Source organism: Pseudonaja textilis, chromosome 6, assembly GCF_049901715.1.
Source record: "Pseudonaja textilis isolate UNSWEBS1 chromosome 6, rPseTex1.2, whole genome shotgun sequence".
Taxonomy (NCBI): Eukaryota; Metazoa; Chordata; class Lepidosauria; order Squamata; family Elapidae; genus Pseudonaja; species Pseudonaja textilis.
This window is the reverse complement of record NC_141995.1, coordinates 2,784,101-2,811,392: the sequence shown is the minus strand read 5'-3', so window position 1 is coordinate 2,811,392 and position 27,292 is coordinate 2,784,101. Positions and strand designations below refer to the sequence as shown.

Sequence of the window (27,292 nt, the reverse complement as noted above, 5' to 3'; positions counted from 1 at the left end):
CAAGTCTTAAAGGGGCCACGTTTGGAGACCTCTGACTTAGAAGCACTTTCCTGTGTTCTGACCCCGGCTTCCTTTGAAAGCGGAAAACACAATCTTAGTTCCCGGCAAAACCTCTTTTATTCCCCATGGCTGTGAATTGCGTTCATTCGTACAACATTATGCACATGCCCACAGATACGTTCTCGCCACTCCAAGTAGTCCTCCCCTTACAACTGTTGGTTTAGTGGCCATTTGACGTCACAAACAACACGGAAAACAGCGACTTGGGATCGATTTTCACACTTACAACCTTGGCAGCATCCCTAGGATGATGTGATCCAAGTTGAAACGCTTGGCAACTGGCATGTACTTATGACAGTTGCAGGGTCCCAGGGTCACATTATCCCCTTCTGCAACCTCCCGACGAGCACAGTCATTTCGGGAAGCCCGATTCGCTTAACGAAAGCGGGACTAACCTAAACAACTGCAGGGATCGGCTTAAAAATTGTGGCAAGAAAGATGGCAGAACTCGCGGAACAAGCTCAGCTTCACTTAGCAACTTCTACTTTGGGGTCAATCGTGGTCGTAAGTCAAGGGCTCCTTGATGTTCCTCAGATTGGCCCGTAGAACAGGACGTTTAGCGTAACCGGAGAATCTGTTTAACTTCAGCATTTCATTTATCTCCCCTCTTTTTTGTAAAAATAAAATAAAATAAAAATTCTTCCTCTTTCGTACAGCACCAAGATAGATTTCTGGATTCAAGCTGTGAACAACCATGGGAGGTGAGCCCTTTCCTGCTCTCGAGTAGACAAGCGCCTTTGGCTTGGAAGCTGACTGGTGGGATGGCCTGCGGTTGTGTTTCTTGATGTTACGATCGTTAGATTTTGATTCCCACCGTTTTTAATATCTGTAAACTTACCTGAGACTCCTGCCTCCTTTTTTCCCCCATGGCAACAACTCCGCGAGGTGGGTTTGGCTGAGGAAGAGGAACTGGCATAACTTTCGTACCTAAGGCGGGACTAGAACTTACTGTCTCCTGGTGACTGGCCCAAAGTCACCTAGCTGGTTTTGGTGCCTACGTTGGGACTAGAAATCACCGTCTCCGGGTGATTGGCCAAAATCACCAAGGTGGCTTTCATGCCCAAGGCAGGACTAGAAATGACCATCTCCAAACTTTAGGAACATGGTTGTTAAGTGAATCTAGCTTCCCCATGGACTTTGTGTCTGGATTCCGGTGGTGACCCCCAATTAAATCAGGAGTCTTGAGCCAAACTTCCAAAACTTCATAAAGGATTTATTGGGAGTTAACATGTCCGGCACTGCCTGGGTGTAGCCACCTCTGAGGCTCATCATCCATTGTCACCCTTGACCCTGGTTTTCCCCCCCACCCCAGGGTGTATCCTAATTCATATTCTCCAATGGGACACCTCCATAGCCCAGAGTCATCCATCAGATTCTCCAGTTAGAATTTTGCACGGCAGGAACTTCAGTCACCTAGTTATTATCTTTGAAAAACTATTTATGGAATGCACTTTCGATTTCCAAGCTGCCACACTGCTCTTTCAAAACCCCTTTCCCCTCCTCCCTTTCGGTTGGCAACTCGAAAAAAGACCATAGAAATATTTGATGAGTCGGCAGCCACCCTATTAACCGCTCACTGTCATGTCTTAGATAAACCCAAGACTTTTGGGGTGATTTAAGAATTCGTTCTCTGTAAGGAAATTTGGAAAAAAAAAAGAAAAACTACTTTACAACGCTAAAAGCTGTATTTTCTTTATTCCTATCCGACGGATGCTATCGGAATTGAAGGTTTGAGGCATGCCACGCCATCCACCTGGCGCTCCAACGAAACCATCCTAAAGTCTTATTTTTTTTCCTCCCCACAGAATTATTCCAGTGGATAACAAGGACAGCCGGTACTTGGTTAAAACGGTGAGTATTTTTCTGCGTGCTGCAGAATTACTTTACCTTTGAGCAAGCTGAGGGCACCGTGGGAAAAGCCAGATTCCCTTGGCAGCCGTGTGGCTAATTTGACCCCTGCGGCGATTCACTTAGCAACAGTGGCAGGGAAGGTCATAGAATGGGGCAAAACTCACTGAACAACTTAGCAAGGTAAATTTGCGGTTCAAACAGTCATCGTTAAGTCAAACAGAACCTCTGTCTAAAATCAACAGAGATTTTCCTGTGTTTCTTATGTTTTCATTTTGGGGAAAGGTAGAGGCATTTGTTAGCGATAGCACTTAGACTTATATACCGCTTCATACTGTTTCACAGTCCTCTCTAAAGCAGTTTACGGAGTCAGCCTCTTGCCCCCCCCAACAATCTGGGTTCTCATTTAACCGACCTCGGAAGGACGGAAGGCTGAGTCAACCTGGAGCAGGTCAGGATCAAACTGCCAGCAGTGGGCAGAATCAGCCTGCAATATTACATTCTAACCACTGTTTGTTTAATGACTGTTCGAAGTTACAACGGCACTGAAAAAAGTGACTTAGGACTGTTTTTCACTCATAGAATAGAATAGAATAGAATAGCCTAGCCTAGCCTAGCATAGCATAGCATAGCATAGAATACTTTATTGGCCAAGTGTGATTGGGCACATAAGGAATTTGTCTTGGTGCAAATGCTCTCAGTGAACATAAAATAAAAGATATATTCGTCAAGAGTCAAGAATCATCACGTACAACACTTAATGAGTGTCATAGGGTACAATAAGCCATCAAATCATACTAGGATACAGTCCATATAAATCGTAAGGATAAAAGCGACAAAGTTACAGTCCTACAATCACAAATGGGAGGGGATGAGTGATAAGGAGCAATGAGAAAAGATTAATAGTGATAGTAGTGCAGACTTTGTAATAGTTGAAGAGTGTTGGGGGAATTATTTGTTTAGCAGAGTGATGGCCTTTGGGAAAAAACTCCCCTTGTGTCTAGTTGTTCTGGAGTGCAGGGCTCTATAGCGTCGTTCTGAGGGTGGGAGTTGAAACAGTTTTATGTCCGGGATGTGAGGGGTCTGTAAATATTTTCACAGCCCCCTTTTTGACTCCTGCATTATATACAGGTCCTCGATTGAAGGCAGGTGGGTAGCCATTGTTTTTTCTGCAGTCTTAATTCCTCTCTGGAGTCTCTGTCCTTGTTGGGTTGCAGAACCAAACCGGACAGTTCTAGAGGTGCAGATGACAGACTCCATCGTCCCTCTGCAGAACTGGATCAGCAAACTGTCAGCGCTGCGGAAAAAGAGGCCACCTAGCAAGGATGCACAGACCGATTCTGCCCGAGGATAGGGTTTAGGCAAAACCTACCAAGGGGACTCTCAGGAAGTTCCCTCAAGTCAACGACAGGATTGCTTCACCATCCAAAGGGATAACTACCCGATAAACCCCAGAATAAGACAAACTAACTTGTCCACTAAGAATTTTTCTTCTTCTTGTAACGGTTCAAATAGAAGGGCAAAAACTGCCCAACGGAGCTTGACCCGGCGTCTTCCTTTGGTATCACGGAGCACTATCCAAAAGATTGCTGCCCAAAATGTCAAAGGAAAGATATGAGACTCTGCTCCCTCTAATTTAGGGATTACCAAGGGGATGCCATTCCCATTTCGGGAAACGGTAAGGTAGCCGTAGAATTTAAACCATTTCACGGTCACCCCCCGCCAACGCAGAGCCGTTGAGAGGGCGCTGCCCGGCCTTCTGGACCTTGATTGGTTCGACCCCACTTACTGACCCCTACAATCCTTTCCTCCTGCTTTGCGGCAGGTGACCATGGCTGTGTACGACATCCCCGACCTGCTTGCCGGAAGAGGCTGCCTGGGGTCCGTGGTCTTCTCGGAGTCCTTCCTGACGTCGCAGATTCTCGTCAAGGAAAAAGGTTCTGTACGGAGAAAGAAACCTCCGGGGAGGAAGCCCCACTGCCATTTAACTCACCTAAGCAATTCTTTAGTTTTGTTTGGGTTCTTTTTTTTAACTTTACCTTGTTACTTGGCTTTTCCCTTCGCTTCCCTTACCTTCCTCTTACCTTACCTGTTGTTTGCTGTTCGCTGGTCTGGGTCGATACTGTTGATGTTAATCTCTGCATAGGTGGGTGTGGATTGCTGGCCGGAAAGGTGCTGGCGTCTCCTAGCTTTTGGATTGTCTCTTTAAAGACATAAGACATAAGAATTTATTTGTCATTACACTCATGGCAAAGCGGGTGCAACGAAATGAGGTGCTCTTCCACAAGTAAAACTGGACAACACCATTGAAAGAAAAAAAAAATTAAAACACAACAGACTATACAATAATAATCTATACAATTTAAAAATGTAAATACCCCATTACTCTCAGCCATTAAATTCCACAAAAAATCTTATGACCCTGCATTCAAACTCATGACCCTGCATTCAAACTTTTTGAAGGGTGTGTAGATGTCATTTACCTCCGTGTGCCCGTTGATGGCAGGTTTGTCTTGTGCCACGCTTCGAGGAATTCTCTAGCATTTGGGGACTTAGCTTGGTCTAGGATGCTCACCATTTCCCAGTTGCAACTGACACCCATGTAAGTAGAGATTAACACCAGGATTAATACTAGTCCAGCAACCAAAGGGGTAAACAATGCCTTAATCAAAGAACCACTAAGACCACTCCCACCAGTGATGACAGAGAAGGGGACTGGAGGCTAAAACATACGATGAACGGTTACAGAAACTGGGCCTGGCTGGTCTAGTGAAGAGAGGGAGACAGGAGAGCAGCCTTCCAGTATTTGAGGGGCTGCCCCAGAGAGGAGGAAGGGGGTCAAGCTATTCTCCAAAGCACCCAAAGGCCAGACAAGGAATGATGGATGGAAACTGAACAAGGAGAGATTTAACTTGGAAATAAGGAGAAACTTTCTGACAATGAGAACAGTCTACCCATGGAACAGAAGTTGCCTTCAGAAGGAGCTTCATCCCTGGAGGCTTTCAAGAAGAGACTGGACTGTTATCTGTCAGAAATGGTGTAGGGTCTCCTGATTGAGCGGGGGGTGGGGGTTGGACTAGATGACCTATAAGGTCCCTTCCCACTTCGATTATCTGTTAAGTGATCTGTATATAAACAAGAACAACCCACACTACCTTTTAGCATTGACGATGTTACCTAGCTGGTCAATGAAATGTCTCCAAGAAAACCACCAAGCTCAGAGAACACCAAGGACCCCACACAGTCCTCCTCCTCGTAAACCCCATTCCCATCTAGCACTGACGATGTTACCTAGTTGGGTAATGAAATGTCTGCAAGAGAACAACCAGGTTCAGAGAGCTCCAAGGACCCCACAATCTTTTTTTTTTCCTCCTCCTCCTCCTCCTCTGCCTTTGCAAACCCCACCCCCTTCTGCCGTAGTACTGATGGTGTTACTTAGTTGGTTAACGAAACGTCTGCGCAACCAAGCTCGGAGAGTAGCTAGGGCCCCACAGTAACTTCTCCTTTCAGAATTGCTTTCCGAGAGGATCCAGCAACTCAGTGTCTCTCCTTTCCTTTTACTGCAGATGGCAGCATCAGCACGGAAACCAGTTACCTCGTCCTCACGGCAGCGATCCCGCGATCGGCATCTTGGCTGGTAAGCGGACCTTCGATTCCTGCAAAAGCCTTGGACATTTTCCTTCCCCACTTCTTCCTTTGCAAAAAATGAATACAGAAAACAAGATTACAAAGCTGTTTTTCTAAGCCGACGGAAAGCAAGGAGGGGAAGAAAAAAATATCGTTCTTTTGTGACGGTTTGCAGGTCGTTTGAAAACAAAAGAGGGTGAATTCTCTCTTGGGAGTGTGTTCCTTTGATATATATATATTTTTCCAGGGACTTCGGGTTAGATAAGAGCCAAGAACCAGAGGAAGTGCTGATGTGGCTTACAGGCAACCCAGCTGGAGAGTTTGGGCTGTACAAAACAAAGGGGCCTCGTTGGTTTAGAAGTGCGCTTTAGACAAAGGAAATGCACAATCGTAGTTTAAGTTTATTTTATGTAGGGATTTGGGTGCCTCGAGCAAGGCCTGCTTTTTTGGTGCTGGGATTTTAAAAGGGTTTGCCATTGTCTCCTTCCTGGGGCTGAGGGAGAGAGACTGGCCCAAGATTAGACAGCTGCTTTTGTGCATAGGGCAGGACTAGAACTCACCACCACCTGGTGATTGGCCCAAGGTCACCCCAGCCGGCTTTCATGTCTAAGGCGAGACTAGAACTCACCGTCTCCTGGTTTCTAGCCTGGTGCCTTTAACTGCTACCCCAAACTGGTTCACTTTCTGTTTACACTGATTGGGGAAAGCGCCAGATCTCCCCTATAACATCGGGGAGGAAAAACAGCCATCTTTGTAGGTTTTACCCCTAGATCGTTTTTGCGAGGTTTGGAAAACCTTTCGCCCCTTTTTCATGGCTGAGGAAATTCGTCCCACGTTTTTATTAAAATATCTGTTATTCCAGGGGGATTTTTTAATGAAAAAAAAAGAAAGTCTCATCAAACTCTTGACAGTCCAGGCAATAAGGCCGGGTCTGCACATTAATACTTGGGATTGTTATTTATTTAGTAGGGTTTTTTTTTAATGGTTGCCTATCTCAGATCCGTGACTCTGAGCGGCTAACGGTATTCAGAGCAATTTTTAAAACAAGGAACAAAAAAGGGTAAAACTTTACAGCAACCAGAAAAAAAAAAAAGACAGAAACCACCTTCAGACATTCCTCATAACCAAGGAGCAGGCACTCATCCCGCACTGAGGCTCGAGGGATCAAGCACAACCTCATTTTATTATTAATATGTTGCATTTCTACTTTCCTGCTGAAGTATTTCAGGCCCTTCCCGTCTTTATCGCTTTCTTCTAAACAGCATTGCGGGGAGGTGAAGTTGTAAGGTTGCAGAAAGGAAGTAGGGACAGGGGTAGGATTCTACCGGTTCAGACTGGTTCTATAGAACCGGTTGTGACGATTCTGGCACAGTTCGGAGAACCGACAAATCATGCCCCGCCCAGTCAGTCCTTATCGCGCATCGGCAACATTGCACGCATGCCTGACATAGCTGACTGCGTCCTTCTCCACCCAGTCACTCCTTAAGGTATTTCTTTCCCCCGCCTCCCGACGATCAGCTGTTCCAATGATCAGCTGTTGATTCCCTTCACTGTCTTACTGCTTCGCCCAGGAGGTTTCCCTGAGGCTCAGGAGGCCGAGAAACGGAGCGCGGGAGGTGCTGGGTGTCTCTGAGGCCCAGAAGGCCCCAAAAGTGGGGAGCCACTCCCACCCAGTCACATGACCACGCCCATCTAGCCACACCCACCCAGTCAAACGACCACGCCTGTCTAGCCACGCCCACAGAACCGGTTGTTATCAAATTTGAATCCCACCCCTGAGTATGGAGAATAGAAGAACCAGAATTGAAAAAAATGCAGGATTTTCAGTCCCAAAGCCAGAATTTGAAGCTCTTTGTTGGTTTCGACTCTAGGTGGAAGAGAACGAAGTGAAACTGTCCGAACGAGCGCAGCAAATCCTGAAGGTTTGTCTTACAAAACTTGGCGTTTTTCTCTTCCTAGCTGGGCCCTGCATGATTTGAGGATTGCGAACTGCGCCCCTAGCCAGCATTCGATCTTGTAAGCTGGTTAGTTTTGCTCCTTATGTTAATCTACTGTTTTTCCACCTGGGGCAACTTTGAAGAGCGGTGGACTTCCAAACTCCCAGAATTTTCCAGCCAGCATGGTCGGCTGGGGGATTCTGGGAGTTGAAGTCCACACATTTTAAAGTTCCAAGGTGTGAAAAATTGGACTATAGGTTGACTTGTCTTACCACTTAGGGGCCATTTGAAATTATGACAGGACCACCCCCCTTGAAAACCATACTTACGACCCAGATTCAAAGTTTTGACACTGCATTGTGGGTGTGTGGCCACCGGCCTGCATTTATGACCATTTGCGGCCTCCTGCGGTCACATGAGTACCATTTACAATGGTTTTGCGGCAAACCAGTATCGACTTCCAATTTCCGCCAAAATCGCCCACTGCTGACAACGAGGTCCGTTTAACAACTGTGGATTCGTTTAATGACATCTGCAAGGAATGTTGTCCAATGTTGTCCCATCACCCCTCGTGATCCACTTAACAACCGGCACAGGCTCAGTTACAGTCATAAGTTCAAGACTATGACCGTAGACATTTAAATAGGAGCCAGCCAAACAACCTAACACATTCCTAGACTGCATTAACAGAGGGATAGAATCGAGGTCGTTTGAAGTGTTAATGCCGCTTTATAAGGCCTTGGTAGAAGCAAATTTGGAAAACTGCTTTCAGTTTTGGTTGCCAGAATGTAAAAAAAGATGTTGAGACTCTGGAAAGAGTGCAGAGAAGAGCAACAGAGATGGTTAGGAGACTGGAGGATAAAACATCGAAAGAACGGGTGCAGGAACTGGGCCTGGCTAGTCTGATGAAAAGAAGGACCAGGGGAGACATGATCTCAGGGGCTGCCCCAAAGAAGAAGGGGTCAAGCTATTCTCCAAAGCACCTGAAAGCTAAATAAGAAGCAATGGACGGAAACTAATCAAGGAGAGAAGCAACTTAGAACGAACAAGAAATTTCCTGACAGTTAGAACAATTAATCAGTGGAACAACTGGCCTCCAGAAGTTGTGGAAGCTCCAACATTAGACGTTTTTAAAAAGATGTTGGATAATCCTTTGTCTGAAGTGGTGTAGGGTTTCCTGCCTAAGCAGGGGCCTGGACTAGAAGACCTCCAGGGTCCCTTCCAACTCTGCTATTCTATTCTATTCTATTCTATTCTATTGTATTCTATTCTATTCTAATCTATTTCTATTCTATTTCTATTCTATTCTTATTCTATTCTATTCTTATTTTTATTCTATTCTGTTCTTATTCTATTCTTATTCTATTCTATTTTTATTCTATTCTATTCTCTTCTGTTCTTATTCTATTCTGTTCTTATTCTATTTTAATTCTATTCTATTCTTATTCTATTTTTCTATTCTATTCTGTTCTTATTCTATTCTGTTCTTATTCTATTCTGTTCTTATTCTATTCTGTTGTTATTCTATTCTATTCTATTCTATTCTATTCTATTATTCTATTCTATTCTTACTCTATTCTGTTCTTATTCTTATTCTTATTCTGTTCTTATTCTATTCTGTTCTTATTCTATTCTAATTCTATTCTATTCTTATTCTATTCTATTTTTCTATTCTATTCTATTCTGTTCTTATTCTATTCTGTTCTTATTCTATTCTTATTCTATTCTATTCTATTCTATTCTATTATTCTATTCTATTCTTACTCTATTCTGTTCTTATTCTATTCTATTCTTCTGTTCTTATTCTGTTCTTATTCTATTCTATTCTACCTGCATCTCTGCCCCTTGATACAGATAGAGGTCAGCACCACGGACAGCAGCATCCTTGGCCAAAGTCCCACAGTGAGTTTAAAGCTCCCCATTGAAAACCCTTGTCAACTAAACGTAGACTCTGCACTATTTCCAAAGCCCTGAGAACCCCCAACTGCCAGGGTCAACTGTCCCATTGCACGCACAGCAGAAGAGACTCCTGGGACATTTTTACTACCAAGAGTAAAACTTCACGGACAGATCCATAAAGCTACAACGGCTGAAAAAAAAAAAAGACCGTTCCTCCATAGTGGCGACCTTTCAAGCATCCCCATGACCACGGGATTCAAATCTAGACGTTTGGCCACTGGTTCGTACTTATGGCCGTGGCTGTGTGTCCCGAGGCCATGGGATTTTGAGGCCTTACGACAAGCAAAGTCAACAGTTAACAAACCAGCGTGATTCACTTAACAACAGTGGCCAGAAAGGTCGTAAAATGGAGCACAACTCATTTAACAAATGTCTCGCTGAACAATGGAAATGTTGGGGTCGTAAGTTGAGGACTACCTGTCTAGTGAAACTCCCTTTTCCTTCCCTGGCCCCCGGGCTGCCCAGTGTGTCCACTGTCTACCAATCCAGGTTAAGCGTTTAATTTTTGGGAAAGAGTCTGCCCCTTTTGAAAGTCCTCATCTTCTGACCTGGGGCCTGTGAGATTTTCTCAGGCTACAAACGGCTCGCGTCGATTACTTCTCCCCGCTTCCCATACACTCTAGTCACAACCCTCCTCTCTCCGTTAGCTTCTTTGTCGAGCTGCCCACTAAGCAAGACGACAACGGATCAGGAGCATCTCTTCAGTTGCCGCGCAGATTTATTCAACGCTCTCTCTACCAGTAGTCCTTGACTTGCAACCATTCATTTAGGGAACGTTCAGAGTTACGACGGCACTGGAAAATGTGACTTAGGGCCATTTTTCACGCAGCGGGTTGCAGCATCCCCCATGGTCACATGATCAAGAGTCCAACGCTTGGCAAGTGGCTCATATTTATGACGGTTTTGGTGTCCCCTTTTGCAACCTTCCAACAAGCAAAATCAATGGGCGAAGCCAGATTCACTTACCAACCCTGTTGCTGTGTTAACAACTCCAATGATTCGCTTATCAGCTGTGGCAAGAAAGGTCGTAAAATGGAGGCAAAACTCAACAAAGCTCTTGCTTAGCGATGGGAATTTGGGGGTCAGCTGTGGTCCTAAATCACATAAGAATCCAGCCATCTAAAGTTCAACACTAAACTGGCTCCAGATAAGGGCCAATAGAATTTGGGGGTGAGTGTGGATTTGGACTGGCTTTTGGGAATGTATCAACTCAAAGCCGATGACGTGCTTAACTCTGCCTTCCAGCTTTGCTGGCTTTTCTCCCATAGAGGACACCTTGAGCTTTAGGAAACCAATTCCAGGATGTTACGCTCTCCTCTGGAGATGCCAATCCCCACATTATTTTGACCATCACCTCTGTAGGGTTGAAGAGGCACCGGTGAGCCCCAAAAGACCAACTCCACCTCTGAAGGTCCAATTAAACGGATTTATTGTTACTCATGAACACTTTGCCTCTGAGAGGAGATAGATAAGGGAATTCAAGGACTTGCAGCTACGTAGAGATTCTAGGCTGGTGCTTCTTTTAGCTCCGCCCTAGATTCTGCCCCTTCTTCTCCTGCAGCATCTGTGTTTATTGGCCCTTCATGATAAAACAAATGACTTTCATATATGCTTCAAAAAAAAACAACCCTCTTTTTTTCTTGTTCTCCTCGGTTAGAAAGAAGAATCTTTCCTGGGAATCCTCCTGGCCGGAGGCACTGGAGCGTATATTGTCGCTAGCAATTCACTCTGTAGGCCGGAGGAAGGTAAGCAATCCAAAAACTTCTACAGTACCACAATTCAAAGGCAACATTTTCTCCTTTGGATTGGGCCTTTCTGTGATCCACTTTTCCAAGCCAGATGTTGCAGCTGGAAGCTACAGTACACACACCTTTGTCGTCACGTGGAGTCTCTTCCATGATTACTATTCTGCCTAGCCTTGTCGCCATCTCCCTAGCAACACCAGTTATTTTATTTTCATTTATTCATCTTCATTGCATCAGCCTTATATTGCATCAGCTTCGCTGCTGGTCAGCTCTTCAATCCCAGTACTTGAACGTTAAAGTTGTATCCTGCCCATTGAGAAACTCTGGGTGAACAATAAATAAAATATAAGATCAATTAAGGGGAGTTTGGACAGCCACTTGTCTGGAATGGTATATGTCAGTGGTGGGTAACCTTTTGGGCTCCTCTGCTGAAAATTGTGTGCACGCTTGTGTGTGCAACGCTCACATGCCAGCACCCAGAAGGCAATGCATGCGCAGCTTCCCAATGCCTCCTGCGTATGCGCATATGATCCCCTCTCCCACCCACCCCCGCTGCTCCCTTAACCTGCACTGCGCATGCACGCGCCTCCCAGCTGATTTTCAGGCCTTTTTCAGCCTCCCAGAGGCTTGAGGGAAGCCTCTGCAGCCTTTGGAGGCCGAAAAATCAGCCCGTTTCGTCACTTCTGGTATTTCTGGAAATACAGGAAGTGACAAAACAGGCTTGTTTTTCGGCCTCCAAAGGCTGCAGAGGCTTCCCTCAAGCCTCTGGGAGGCCGAAAAAGGGCCTAAAATCAGCTGGGAGGCGTGCGCATGCACAGTGAGGTAAGTTGGCCTGGGGCTCGTGTGCCTGCAACAAATGGCGCCAACCTTCTTCTATGTTCTAAAGTTTCTTTATTTCACAGCCAATGTTTGAATCTAAGAAGATGGTATCTACTACATGGGCAATTATGCCTGGAACTACTTGGTTATACAGCGTTTTAATTGCAGATTGTAATTACAGTCTTTGAAGTGTCTTTGGCATAGTTTTAATATCTGTGGTCTTAATATTGGCTTGACGCTGGAGGTTTCCTGCCAGGAGGCCTTGGTAATTGCGGGTATAAATCCCTTTAAACCAAAGATCTCATAACTTGGTTTATTTCTCTTCGCAGGAAAGCTTACTTTCTTTTCCGAGGGCCTTTTGTTCTGTCACCCCCATTATGGCAGCGTAACCATCTCCAAGGCACACATGGTGTCCATCCAGTTCTATGACGGGGTAAGTGCATGCCGGCCTTCCCGTAAGAAATATGAAAGGAGAGATAGTGCAGTCTAATGGTTAGAGCACCGGGCTAGAAACCAGGAGCCTGGGAGTTCTAGCCCTGCCTTAGGCAAGAAAGCCAGCTGGGTGATTTTTGGCCTCTCTCTCTCTCTCTCTCCCTTTCTCTCCCTCCTTTCTTTTTTCTCTCTCTCTCCCTTTCTTTCTCTCTCCCTTTTTCTTTCTTTCTCTTTCCCTTTCTCTGTCTCTCTCTCTCCCCCTTTCTCTCTCTTTCTCTCTCCCTCCCTTTCTCTTTCTCTCTCTCTCTCTCTTCTCTTTCTCTCTCTCCCTTTCTCTTTCTCTCCCTCCTTTTTCTTTTCTCTCTCTCTCCTTTCTTCTCTCCCCCTTTCTCTCTCTCTCTCCCCTCCCTTTCTCTCTCTCTCTCTCTCTTTCTCTCTCTCTCTCTCTCCCTTTCTCTTTCTCTCCCTCCTTTTTTCTCTCTCTCTCCCTTCCTCTCTCTCCCCTTTCTTTCTCTCTCCCCTTTTCTTTCTTTCTTTCTCTTTCCCTTTCTCTCTCTCTCCCCCTTTCTCTCTCTCTCTGTCTCCCTCCCTTTCTCTTTCTCTCTCTCACTCTTTCTCTCTCTCACTCTTTCTCTCTCTCTCACACACACACACACACTCACACTGTCTCTCTGTCTGTCTCTCTCTCTCTCTCTCTTTCAGCCCAACCCACCTCACAGGGTTGTTGTTATGGGGAATATAGGAGATGGAAGTTGTATTGGGGAGTTCAGCACCCTGAGTTCCTTATAAAGTAATAAAGGTAGAATTAAAAAAAGAGAATCTAATATAACCTAAATGTTCCATAAAAGCAGGAGGGCTTCCTCTCACCTTCTTCTCAGCCTGTTTTGGGATTCTTCAGGGCATTGTTGAGTCCCTGCAGCTATACATCCCCATTATATTATTGCATTATATCTGCTTTTCTCTTCATCATCTCCAGCAGTGCATACCAAGCACTTGAAATGGTGCCTTATAAATAATCACCTCAAATCAGTGGATTCCCCCTGAAAATTAGGAACAAGATCCGCAGCCCTTCCCCCACCCTCCACCCCGATCCCGTCCAATCCTCTAGAGTGGGAACTGAAGCGGCCTCCTCCGTTCTAGAGCTCCATCCAGAACTTTGGATCAAAGCTTTAGCCAGGATGAAAGTCACTGCAGGACGGGGATTTAACCACGGTTAAGGCACGAGAAGCAGCCTGGCTATAGAAGAAAGGAACTGGGGATTCATGAGGCATTTCAGCTAGAATTGAACTGGTTCTAAAAGTTGGAAACTTTAAGATGTGTGGACTTCAGTTCCCATAATCCCCCAGCCAGCATATCTGTGTGGTGTGTGTGTGTGTGAGAGAGAGAGAGAGAGAGAGGTTTGTGTGTGTGTGTATAAGAGAGAGGTGTGTGAGGCAGAAGTTTGTATGTGTATGCGAGAAACGGAGATGTTTGTGTGTGAGAGGTATGAGTGTGATAGAGATCGTATGTGTGAGATGATTGTGTGTGAGAGAGAGAGACAGATGTTTGTGTGAGGTGTGTGTGTGAGAATTTGTATGTGAGAGAGACGTGTGAGTTTGTGTGAGAGACGTGTGTGTATATGACAAAGGTGTGTTTCTGTGAGAGACAGACTATATAAGAGATGTTTGTGTGTAAAAGAGATGTGGGTTGTTTGTGTGTAAAAAAATAGTGTACGAGTGTAAGTGTGTGTTTCCATGTGTGTGATAAAGGTGTGTTTGTGTGTGAGAGAGAAACACTTGTGTTCGTGTGAGAGAGTTTGTGTTTGTGTGACAGGCATTTGTGTCTGCATGTGTGAGGTGTGCCTATGAAAAATATGTGTGCGTGTGTGAGGGAGAAAGGCGTGTTTTTGAGAGTCATATGTATATAATACAGACACATCCGTGAGAGAGAGATGTGTGAGAGAGAAACTGTGTGTATGTGTGTTATTCCTTCTCTGCGAAGGAACCTTGTTCGCTCTGATTAAATCTGCAAAAAAAAAAACCCAAAAACCCCGAAGCAAAAACTTTTTCTGTATTTTTTTTCCCCCTTTCAGTTCCTCTCCTTCTCCAGTCCCTTCTTTGTAAGTCTTGCAAAAAAAAAACCCAAACCAGCTGGGACTTGACCTCCTTTTCCTATTGTTGGGTTTCAAAATCTTCATTTTTCTCTCAACGGCCCCTTGGGGCTATTTATGTGACCCTCTTGTCACTCCTGAAACCGTAGCCAGGTTTATTTTATTTTTATTTTTATTTTTTTTATTTTGGTCCAAAGCGGAAAAATCCTTGAAAGGGAATTCGTATTGTCTTCGCAGAGGGGTGGAGGCTGCAACAGCTAAAAATAACACAAAGGAGGCAACAACAGGGCAGCCTGGGTTGGGGACATGGATTTAAAAAAAAAGTGGGGGGGGAGGAAAGATAAGAGGCTTGATTTCCATGGAAATGAGTACACAAGGGTGTGTTTTTCTCTTCAGTTCCCGGGTTTTGTTTGTATGTTTGCTTTTTATACATCGAGAGAGGCATCTAGGAAAAGACATGCGGTTCCAGCCAACTTAGTTTGTCAGCCAAGGGTCTTGAATATGACAGATTTCAGCTGAATTGTTGCATGGACTCCACAGGCCCCTGTTCCTAGCACCTGGAATAAGATGTTCTGGAGCTGATGCTGTTACTTAGTTGGATAATGAAATGTCTCCAAGAAAAAACGATCAAGCGTGGAGAATATCAAGGATCAGACGGTCTTCCCCCACCCCCTTCTCCTCCTTCTCCTCTTCTTTATCCTTCTCTTCTTCCCTGCAAACCTCACTCTAGCGCTGATGATGTTACCTAGTTGGGTTGTGAAATATCCATGTGTGTGTATGTGTAAGAGAGAGAGAGAGAGGTGTGTGTTTGTATGTGAGTGAGGAAGTGAAAGAGATGTGTCTGTGCCAGAAAACAACCATGTTCAGAGAGCACCAAGGATCCCACAGTCCTCCTCCCACTCCTCCCCATTTCATACCCCACACTCTTCTAGCACTGGTGATGTAACCTAGTTGGGTCATGAAATATCTCAGTGTGTAATGTAAAGCAGGGGTCTCCAACCTTGGCTACTTTAAGATTTCTGGGAGTTGAAGTCCACAAGTCTGAAAGTGGCCAAGGTTGGAGACCCCTGGTGTAGAGTGCTGCATCCAGTTTTGGTCACCACACTATAAAAAAGAGGTTGAGACTCTAGAAAAAGAGCAGAGAAGAGCAACCAGGATGATTAGGGGACTGGAGACTAAAACATACGATGGATGGTTACAGGAACTGGGCCTGGCTAGTCTGGTGAAGAGAAGGACCAGGGGAGACCGGAGAGCATCTTCCAATATTTGAGGGGCTGCCACAGAGAGGAGGAGGAGGGGGTCAAGCTATTTTCCAAGGCATCTGAAGGCCAGACAAGGAATAAAGGGTGGAAGCTGATCAAGGAGAGATTCAACCTGGAAATAAGGAGAAACTTTCTGACAGGGAGAACAATCAACCCATGGAACAGAAGTTGCCCTCAGAAGTTGTGGGAGCTTCATCACTTGAGACTTGCAAGAAGAGACTGGACTCCCATCTGTCAGAAATGGTGTAGGGTCTCCAGCTTGGGTGGAGGGTTGGACTAGATGACCTATAAGGTCCCTTCCAACTCTGATTATCCGTTATCTGTGTATGTGTAAGAGAGAGAGAGAGAAAGAGAGATGTGTGTGAGTGAGTGAGTAAGTGAAAGAGATGTGTCTGTGCAAGAAAACAACCATGTTCAGAGCACCAAGGATCCCACAGTCCTCCTCCCCCTCCTCTCCATTCCATACCCCACACTCTTCTAGCACTGACTAGGTTATCTAGCTGGGTCATGAAAGGTCTGCAAGAAAACCACCAAGCTCAGAGAGCACCAACGACCCCATAAGTTCAAAACAGAGCTACAAATATCCTCTTCAATTAGATAGATGTATAGCTGTGGTTTTTCAAACTCGGCAACTCTGAAGACATGTGGACTTCAACTCCCAGAATTCCCCAGCCAGCTCAGCAATGCAGTATTTCTTCATGTCTCCTTGTGTTTACGTCCCACTTTTATTATTTTTGCAAATAACCGCAAGCTGGCAAACCTATCCGACACCCCTTCCTCTTCCTAGTTTCCCCACAACAACAACCCGGTGAGGCGAGTTGGGCGAGTTGAGGGAGAGAGAGAGAGAGGTGAGCTGGCCCAAGGTCACCTTATATACTAAGGCAGAACTTGAACTCACCATCGCCTGGTTTCTAGCCTAGTGCCTTAGCCATAATGCTGGCTGGGGAATTCTGGGTGCTGAAGTCCAGATATCTTAAAGTTGCCTGGTGTTTAAATTTATTTTTTTAAATAAAATAGAGTAACTGAGTTGCTTTGCTCCAGAGATATTCCGCACTGGTTCCCATGGTTAGTTGAGCAAGCCAGAATTTTAGTTTGACTTTACCCTGCTGTTATTTTTCCAACTATGCTGGTGCTACAACTCCCATGTTGGCTGGGAATGCTAGGCTTTATAGTCTAGGTTGACCTGGAAGATCCTCTGTTTAAGGCACATTGTTGTTTCTCTTCCTTTCTTGGCAATTTTCAATCTTGACTTAACATCTTTCAAGAAGAGGTTGGACTGCCATTGGTCAGAAAAGGTGTAGGGTCTCCCGCTTGGGTGTGGGGGGTTGGACTAGATGACCTCCAAGGTCCCTTCCAACTCTGATTATCTGTTATCTGATGGAAAGTAATTGTCCAATACAAGAGACATTTCTCCCCAGAAATTCTGACGTCATCGTTCCCCAATCTTTCCACATATCAGACTGACAGAAGGTTATGAATGTTTGAGGGGTCCTTGCTTGTTTTGCTGCAGACATTTCATTACCCTTCGAGGTAACATCAGTGATAGTAAGGAGTGCAGTTTGCTGTCAGTTTATATTCTGCTGTGAGCTAAGAGTATGCAGCAGCAGCCAAAATAAGTCAATGCAATCCTAAATCCTAAATTGTATTAACGGAGGGATACAGTCAAGATCAAGGGAGGTCGTTGAGGTAATTCCCCGTTAGGAGAATGAGCGCATACAGGGAGACGTATTTGAGAGGAGCGTTGGAATAATACACACACAGCACACAGATACACTGTACAGTAAATGTAGGTTTTTACTTCCAGAAAGTTTCAGCAAAGTTCAAGATAAGCAGTCCAAAAGTCATTCACGGGTAAATCAGTCAGTTTTTCAATCCAGGGATAATCCAAATATCAAAGTCCAGCGTCAAAAACAGTTCAGTATCAGAGTTACATTAAATCCAGTAATATCAGTCAATTAGGAAAAATGGAGGAACGGCAATACTTTCCAACAGAAGGAAACAGAGATACTCACTCTCTTCTGAGACTAAGACTAAGACAATCCAGGTTTCTGGCCCCATCTTATGGCCGTTTGAGAAACCACACCCAATTGCAGTTTTTGCAATCTCTTAAAGACATAGTACTAAAATGTTTATCCTGGTTTATATATTTCTAACCCAAATACCTGTTAGGTGACTTATATTCCTAACAGAGGTACTAATTCCTGCGCTTTAAAACCAGCAATGAAAATACTGTTTTCCTGGCTTCTGCATAATGGAGCATTGACTGGATGCATCTTGGAGGCCCGAAGGACCAAAAAGGAGGATTATAAACTTCCTCCTTGCTGTAATTTATATCAGAATCTCTATCCATTTTTCCCCCTTTTCTTTTTTTCCTCGTGTTTTAGGATTCCACCAGTGTGGTTGCCTCGCTCTTTATAGAATACAAACCTTCTCTGCTTCCTCATTTGCCAGTCCAGCTGCACACCCCAAACAACGTCCTGATGATTGCAGTTTTCCCAAAGTCAGCCCTTTATAAAGCTTTCTATTCCCAGGTAACGTCAGTCGTGCTCTGGTGTCATGACCCTGTTGGAATCTGATTTGGAGGGGGAGGCCGAGCAACTAACAGGGACTGGGAGTCTGGCTCCATTGGCTGTGGAGGAAACTGGGGAAGGGCAAAGTCCAGCTGGGCAGAGGAGGGGGAGAGGTAGAACAAGGGAGAGGGAATTTGGAGGAAGACCCAGGCCCACCCCCTCTTCATCCTAGGGCATGCAGGGAGGAACGGAGAAGGGAGCAACTTGGGTTGCGTGGCTTATGGGGGAGGGAAGGGCCCTGATTCCCTTCATTAGCTGCAGCTGGGAACAGGGTTTAAAAAGGGAAGTTGCACACAGCAAACTGTTGAGAGCAAATCATGAGTTATCTGTATTGTCAAGGCTTTTCTGGGTTCCTGGCGTCTTCCCAACTGTGTGTTTTGCTGGCCTTTCAAGTCTGCAATTCCTTCTCCCGCCCCGTCCAGTTAATTACTGCAGCCTGGTTTGTGCGGATTTTTATTTACAGTTTGTATGTACTTTGTTTTCGGACTGAATTTCCTCCACTTAAAAGCTGTTCCTGGGAGAGTTTTTTCTCCAGCCCAGAATGTAACCAGGACACTGGGGGCAAAGTTGGAGGCATTAAAGGGACTCCTACTGATTATCCGGCTGTGTGGCCTTTGTGCCAGGCCTCGTTCAAAGCAAACAAATACCAAACAGAGATAAAAGCAAAACCTTTTTAGTGCTTCTCCATGAATTCCGTTCATTCATAGTGAAACACTCTTAAAAGCGAATTGTCCCAGAGAAGAACAGGCCTTGCCAAGGTTGTGCAAAGCTGCCAAAAACACTAGATTAAATTGCAAGGAAATATTCCAAACCCAAAGAGTCTCTAAACACAAACCAGGATAGTCCGAACATCCACCAGGCTTGAAGTACAAGAACTTCGTTGCTTCCTGCAAAGAATTCCACCTCTGAGGGCTGGCTTTTATCCCTTAAGGGAGGGGCCATCACCTTGCAGCCTTACTCCCGAGTCGCCCATGCTGCTGCAGCTGTGCTTTCCTGCGAGCAGGCCTGCGCCTGGGCACAGGCTCCTCGGGGGCCTCTTCCTCACTGCTGCCAGCCTCCACAATCTCCGAAGGTAGCACTTCCCTCCCTGATGGTCCTGGCCCCGTCCCTCCATCCCACGCAGTTCCCTCATCTGAGTCCTCGCTCTCCGAGACCTCAGCCGTCCGCACCTGCTGCCGGCGAACCACAACACGCGTCTCCTTTGCTTTAGTGGAGAGTAAACCACCTGGGGGTACTTGCTTGCTCTCCTGGCAGGATGGAGAGAGAAGATACGTTACGTCTTGTGGAGGAATCTGCTGGACCCTAATTATTAGGCAGTTTTTTAAAAAAATCCAAAAGTGTTGACGTGGATCTCTTTTAGTGGAGCATTTGCACCGAAGACAAATGCCTTGTGTGTCCAATCACACTTGGCCAATAAATGAATTCTAATCTAATCAGCCTCGCGAACAAGTCCCATCTGCAGGCTTCATTGAAACGGTGACGTGCCCGGTGAAATTGTGTAAGTTGGATCTTCTTTGTCATTGCAGGTTTTTTCCACCTGGCAACGGCCGGGAAATACAGGAGTCACGTTAAAAATGATCCAGGACAATTGTCTGTCTGCAGAACAGGAGCGATTGTAAGCCAGTGGCTTTTTATTCCAGTTCTTTCTTTTTTTTTTAATTAATAAAGTTTTTATTTTTTAAGACAAACCTATACAAACAATACATAAAAACATAAAACCACCTTCCATTTTATATACATACAGTGTGTCAGTTGGTTACGAATGTTTTGGGGCAATGCTTTCATAGTCGTTGCTCACATTTTATATCAATCTCACATTGTCAAACTAACATATGCTTATAGATTTATCAATTGTTAATCATCCATGACCAAACTATTTATCCCATCATTTTATAGGAGATATCCCAGATTTTATTTTAAAATTTATGTTGTGCTTTCATCCAATGGTTATATACGTCTACATTGTATTTTATATCAATCTATTAAACTTCTATAACAAAATTATCTATTCTATTATACTACCATGTCTTTTTATCCAGCCATTGATAAAACAAATCCCATATCGTATAAAATGGTTTATCTTCTTGTTCTCTGATTTCAAATGTCCATTTACTCATTTCAGCACAGTCCATAATTTTCTTGATAACTTCCTCCTGCATAGGTATTTTATCATTTTTACAGTTCTTCGCAAATACAATTCTAGCCACTGTGTTAAAACATTTACAATCAAATATTTCAGCTCTTTGTTGTATATTTCTGGTATGATCCCCAGTAAAAAGATCTCTCTTTTTATTCCAATTCTATGATTGCACGAGCAGCATTGGAGAGAAAGCCGGGACGGGGGTCTGTGGGGAAAGAGTTGAAATAAAGACTTGATGTTCTTGTAGACTTATATCATGTTGACCGTTAGTGTGTAAGGCAGGGATGGCCGATCCTGACCACTTGAAGACCCGTGGACTTCAACTCCCAAATTCCCCGTGGGGCCAGCCAACTTTAAGACCTGTGGACTTCAACTCCCAGAATTCTCCAGCCAGCCAACTTTAACTGTGGACTTCAACTCCCAGAAGTCCCCAGCCAGCTGTGCTGTTTGGGGAATTCTGGGAGTTGTAGTCCACAAATCTTAAAAGTGCCCCTGGTTGGACATCCCTGGCTTAAGGCATTGGGACCTAGTTGTGTCTTTACACTTTGATGTTGACGTGAGTTGTAAGGGCTAAACAATTCATTAGTGTCCTCCTCCTTAGACATTCCAACATGCAAAAGCTCTTTGAAGTCTCGTCCCATCCTGCTGGAGAACGATGGAACCAAGTAAGACTGCTTACCAGCCTTCCAGATCTGGCCAGGTGAGAGCTTCCCACCATTCCTTTGTTCTGAGCCAAACTCGGATCATCCCGTGGAAGTCCAGCTGGGTCACTTTTAATTGTATGAATGGGTCGGTCATCTGCGGCCCACCCACCATTGCTCAGCTGCACTTCCCAGCATCCTTGCCATTGTCTACGGCGACCTTTCTCAACCTTGGATACTTTTAAAGAGGTGTGGACTTCAACTCCCAGAATTCCTCAGCCAGCTGTACTGGCTAGGGAATTCTGGGAGTTGAAGTCCACACCTCCTAAAGTTGCCAAGGTTTGAAAATCGCCGATCTACGGAGATTCTCAATCATCCAGTTGTTTACGAAAAGGCAACTGAATTTTCTTGGCTTTTCCTTTGAAAACATTTCACTTCTCACCTGAAGAACTAAAGAAGCGTCTTGGATCAGAAGTAAAATGTTTTCAGAAGGAAAAAAAAACTTAAAAAAGTCCAGGAAAGAAAGCACTTTGGGGACATCCTGGTCATTGGTCCTACTTTTGGGAATATTTGGAAGCTGTACTTATGAACAAGATGCCTCTCTGTGCTGTATGAAGATCTCTTTCATTGAATGAGTGGGAATTTTCTGGGATTGTACCAAGTGAAGTTTTCTTTACTTAACTCCAAAAGCCCAGGTAGTTTTTTTTTTTGCAAAGAAAAAAAGTTTTGCCATGATCTGCGTTCCACATACTTTCCCAGATTGCCTCTCATTCAAATATTAACGAGATGCGCTAGATGAGCTTCTTTTGATCAATCAGGGTTCCCTAGATGCTTCATGTTTGGGTCGGACCCGGTGTCTCACAACCTTGACAACTTGAAAATGGGTGCATTCCCAACTCCCAGAAGAATTCAGCTAACTGGACAATTCTAGGAGTTGAAGTCCACCCAAGTCATCAAAGTTGAGAAACATTGGTTGGGCAAAGTCATTAGAGCATGAAACCACTTCAGATAGTTCTGTTCCATCGTGGCTGGTCTGCATGGACATAAAGCGGGTCTTCAGAGGATTCCCTCCAGCGCATTTCCAAGAAAGAAAAAAAAAATAGACTGAATGTGAGGACAGTGAAGTGGAGTAATTCTGACTCTGCTTATCCCTTCAAAGTTTCCTACAGCACTTTACCATTGGTAGCGTCAGCCAAGAACCAGTGATGAGGTTGCACCTGCCAGTTCTTCTGCAGCAGACTGAGGACATTCCTAATAATGAGAAAGAGAATGATAAGGTAAGGTCATCATTGTAAATTGTGCGTTTGCTTTTCATCTCCCCAAGTGGCTGTTTTGCTTTACGCGATTTACAATATTTCTATGTCCTTCTGGTTTCAACTACTGAGTCATACAGAGTCACAGGGGTAATTCGGTTTATTCAAGGTCAAGAGATAACAAAAGAATGCAAACTAGAAAAGAGTCTCAGATGCTGGTCTGAACGATTGGCTTTTAAAAAGGAGCTCACAGAAGAATAGTCCAAAATCAGTCCAAAGTTCCGAAAGCAGGATCAGGATTATCAGCCTGTCCAGAGGTCAGAAGTTCAAGGTTTCTTTGTCGGAACGGGATTCACGGGAACATCACGCAGGCGCTGAAGTTCAGATGTTGTTTCCAGCAAAAGGAATATGAGTCAGAGCTGCCTCTTAAATCAGGCTGCAGATCAAGAGATTTATTCCTTTGCTTGGTATCTCCGCTCTGCGGTCCTCTCTACCTGTGTGTAGGACTAGAACCCCATCATCGTCTGACTGTTCCAGCAGTCCCAGTGGCATTGTTTTTGATCTGCCTTGTGGCTTGCGGACTCGATGTCTCCTGAGACTGATATTCCACAGGTTCAGCAGGAGCAGCTTCTTCACATTTAGAATCCCCAAGTCCTGAGCTTAAATCATGATAGTCCACAACTATTTTTCCCCCCCAAAAAGTAAGACAGTTTCATAATCTTAACCTTCCTTTCTCTTTTGAGGTGACGATTACCATCCTGACGGGCCTTCCTGGATGCCAGTCAAGTGAGCTATGCTCATTCTTGGTCACGTTTAACAAAGAATATGGAAGGTTGGTAGAATCTGATTTTTATTTTTGTCCTTTCTTGATGGTTGATTAAAAGTATGTTCAGCCGAAATCATGGGCAGTCTAACACAGTGGTCGCCAACCAGTGGGCCAGGACCACCGGTGGTCCGCAAGAAAATTTTGGTGGTCTGCAGAGAAGTGTCCCCCCCAAAGCAATTAAGCCAGGTTGTGCAGGAACACAAGGCTGCGCCACCCACATGGCCTGTGGGAACACAAGGCTTGTGTCGCTTGCATTGCAAACTGTTGAGGTAATTCCCCGTTAGAAGAATGAGCGCATACAGGGAGACGTTTAGGGAGGAGTGTTGGAATAATACACACAGAGCACACAGATACACTGTACAGTAAATGTAGGTTTTTACTTCCAGAAAGGTTCAAGCAAAGTCCAAAATAAGCACTCCAAAGTCATTCACAAGTTAAATCGGTCAGTTTTTCAATCCAGGGATAATCCAAATATCAAAGTCCAGTGTCAAAAAACAGTTCAGTAACAGACTTACATTAAATCCAGTAATATCAGTCAATTAGAAGAAATGGAGGAACGGCAATACTTTCCATTAGAAGGAAACAGAGATACTCACTCAGACACACTCACTTCTGAAACTAAGACTAAAACAACCCAGGTTTCTGGCTCCATCTAATGGCCGTTTGAGAAACCACACCCATTTACACTTTTGCATTTTCTTAAGGCTACAGTTTTAAAATGTTTATCCTGGTTTATATATTTCTAACCCAAATACCTGTTAGGTGACTTGTATTCCTAACACAAACAACATGAGGTAGTGAGGGGAGAGGGGAAAGGGTGGAGCGGGGGGAACTTGCCCCACACGCCTGGCCTGGCCACCAGGCTGCTTCTTTCTGCTTCTTCCTTCTTCTGCTTTTGGCTGCACGCAAGGAAAGCAGCAAAAGTCTCTCTTTCTCTCCCCCAAACTCTGCCAGAAATGAGTCTTTGCGACCCTGCAAGGCCTCCTGGCTCCAAAGACTCCTTTCTGGCGGAGTTTGGGGGGAGAGAAAGAAAGACTTCTGCTGCTTCTGCTGTTTTCCTTGCATGAAGCCAAAAGTCTCTCCCTCTCTCTCTCTCTCTCCCCCTGAGAACAGAGCTGGAGACGGTATCCTACGATCCCAAAGAAAGAACGATCGATCGCTAGGAAAATGCGGTGGGGGATTTTCCTGCAGACTTTTTTAAGGATTTTCCCAGGGTCTCTAGTCTGCAAGGTTGTAAAATGATGAGTTTGGTGGTCCCTGAGGTCCGAAAGTTTGGCGATTCCTGGTCTGACACACCTTGTAATCTTGACAGATCTCCCAGAAAGGACATGTGCCCCCAAACATTTTGCAAAATGGAGCCATGTTTACTTCTCCAGCTAAGCGCTTTATAGAAATGTTGGGACTGCGTCTCTCCGCTCTCAGCCAGTTTGAAAGTGGGAATTCTGACCGTTGCAGGGGCATCAAGTGTAGAAGTCCCGTCTACAGAGAGGCTGTTCAGTTGACCGAAGCATTTCAGATAAACCATTTTTGGGTGGAGACCTTGGTGCTCTCTAAGCTTGGTGGTTTTCTTGCAGACATTTCACTACCAAACTAGGTAACGTCATCAGTGCTCATGAGGTCATCTAGTTGGTTAATGAAATGTCTGCAAAGAAATAGAAATAGAATATCAGAGTTGGAAGGGACCTTGGAGGTCTTCTAGTCCAACCCACCGAGTCCACTGAACATAAAGGGCCCCACAGTCATCCTTCTCCTCTTCCTCCTCCCCACTTCCTTCCCTTTGCGAGTCTCACTCCCTTCCAGCACTAATGATGTTACCTAGTTTGGTAATGAAACGTCTGCAAGAAAAGTTCAGAGAACACCATTGCGTTTCCTCCTCCTCTTCCTCCTCCTCCTCCTCCTGCTCCTCTTCCTCCTCCTCCTCCTCCTCCTCCTCCCAAACCCCACTCCCTTCTAGCACTGCTGATGTTTCCTAGTTGGGTCATGAAACATCTGCAGGAAAACCACCCAGCTCAGAGAGCACCAAGGACCCCACAGTTTTTCCTCCTCCTCTTCTACCACAAACCCCACTCCCTTCTAGCACTGATGGTGTTACCTAGTTGGGTCATGAAATGTCTGCAAGAAAACTACCAAGCTTAGAGAGCACCAGAGACCCCACAGTGCCCTCCTCCTCCTCCTCCTCCTCCTCCTCCTCCTCCTCCTCCTGCAAACCCCACTCCCTTCTAGCATTGAGGATGTTACCTAGTTAGGTAATGAGACGTCTGCAAAAAAACCACCCAGCTCAGAGAGCACCAAGGATCCTATAGTTCTCCTATCTCCTCCTCCTCCTCCTCCTCCTCCTCCTCCTCCTCCTCCTCCTCCTCCCAAACCCCACTCCCTTCTAGTACTGATGATGTTCCCTAGTTGGGTCCTGAAATGTCTGTAAGAAAACCACCAAGCTCAGAGAGCACCACAGCTAAAGTTCCATAATTAGGTAATTCCCTAATTCAGCAATTCCCTAAATCAAGGATCTATCAAAAACCAACAACACAGCCCTGCCAGCATTAGCAAGGCAAAGCACTTGTACCTTAAGAGAGAGCAAACCCCACCCCCTTCTAGCACTGTTGATGTTCCCTAGTTGGGTCCTGAAACGTCTGCAGGAAAACTACCAAATACCGAAGACCCTCAAGTCACTCTTGCCTATTCGAAGCCAAATTCATCTTTGTCGTGCTCCCGTTTAAGCAGGTTGGTTTGAGGGACGGAACAGGCTGGGGAGAGCGCAGCGCATAAAACCATCTTCCTTCCCTCCAGGTGGCTTGTTTATCGCCAGACCATGGACAGCCCCGAATGCTTCAGTGCCGCCCACTTCCAGAAGTATCTCTCGGGGGTCCTTGAATCTCAGCACAGCCGAAGCAGCCGGCCCTCCGCTTATCACAGGAAGAAAGTGAGGCTGCTGGTGGTCCTGCAAGGGTAAGAGGTTTCACCCGCCTACCAGCGTTGTGGTTTCTTTCTTTCTTTCTTTCTTTCTTTCTTTCTTTCTTTCTTTCTTTCTTTCTTTCTTTCTTTCTTTCTTTCTTTCTTTCTTTCTTTCTATCATCTCTCTGTCTGTCCATCCACCCACCCACCCACCCATCTCTATGTCTATGTATCCATCTCTGTCTGTATATCTATATGTCTCTCTCTATATATTATATCTGTCTATTTCTGTCTGTCCGTCTGTCTGACTGTATCTGTCTGTCTATCTATCAAATTTATTTGCTGCCATCTCATTTCAAAGTGACTCTGAGGGGGGGTGTCTTACAGCAAATAGCGATCACATGACTCCAGGATGCTTGCAACCCTTGTAAATAAATGCCAGTTTCCAAGCCCCCCAATTCTGGTCATGTAACGGTGAAAGATGCTGTGACTGTTGTAAATGTGAGAACCAGTTGTAACTTCAAACAAACCGTTGTTAGTGGAGGACTACCTGCGTGTGGTTCAGGGCACTATAATTAAAGTGGAATCAAGTCTGTTAAAGAGAAGTGAAGACCAAGCCACTTGGAGTGCTTAAAAATCTCTTTTATCTTATGAAATATTTTATCCTACTTGGGGTACAGTACATGTAGTCCTCAAGTTACAACAGTTCTTTTAGTGGCCATTCAAAGTTGCAGCGGCACTGAAAAAAGCAACTTATGACCGTTTTTCACACTTAACGACCATTGCATCACACCTCCCATGGTCACCTGAACCAAATTCAGTCGCTCGGCAACTGACTAGTATTTATGACAGTTTGCAGTGCCCCTGGGGGTGTGTGTGTGTCATGTGATCCCCCTTTTGCGACCTTACTTGACAACCCTGTGACTAACTTAACAACTGCAGCGATCCACTTACCGACTTGGCAAGGAAGATTGTAAAATGAGACAAAACCCACCAAACAGAGGTCTTGCTTAGCAACAGAAACATAGTACTCAGTTATGGTCGTAAGTCAAGGACTACCTGTATACTTTTACCACACACATATCCATTCCCCAAAAAACCCCACAGCCTCTACTTCAGGTTAACCAAGCCAGCTTTGAAAAGAGGGGAAAAATGGATTTTATGAAACACAAGATATTTAATAACAAGCCAC

General features: G+C 45.0%; 1 protein-coding gene across 1 annotated transcript in view; it reads left to right on the top strand.

The window, feature by feature from the left end:
* DNAAF9 (dynein axonemal assembly factor 9) overlaps positions 1 to 27,292 on the top strand; it is a 97,789-nt gene that overhangs the window by 44,892 nt on the left and 25,605 nt on the right. The window contains exons 15-27 of the mRNA XM_087935678.1: positions 717 to 761; positions 1,866 to 1,911; positions 3,734 to 3,845; positions 5,475 to 5,545; positions 7,407 to 7,457; positions 11,089 to 11,176; positions 12,325 to 12,428; positions 18,163 to 18,309; positions 19,875 to 19,963; positions 21,090 to 21,188; positions 22,289 to 22,406; positions 23,126 to 23,214; positions 25,996 to 26,154. Coding sequence (XP_087791804.1) covers positions 717 to 761; positions 1,866 to 1,911; positions 3,734 to 3,845; positions 5,475 to 5,545; positions 7,407 to 7,457; positions 11,089 to 11,176; positions 12,325 to 12,428; positions 18,163 to 18,309; positions 19,875 to 19,963; positions 21,090 to 21,188; positions 22,289 to 22,406; positions 23,126 to 23,214; positions 25,996 to 26,154 — 1,218 coding nt within the window. The remainder of the gene's footprint in view (positions 1 to 716; positions 762 to 1,865; positions 1,912 to 3,733; positions 3,846 to 5,474; positions 5,546 to 7,406; positions 7,458 to 11,088; positions 11,177 to 12,324; positions 12,429 to 18,162; positions 18,310 to 19,874; positions 19,964 to 21,089; positions 21,189 to 22,288; positions 22,407 to 23,125; positions 23,215 to 25,995; positions 26,155 to 27,292) is intronic.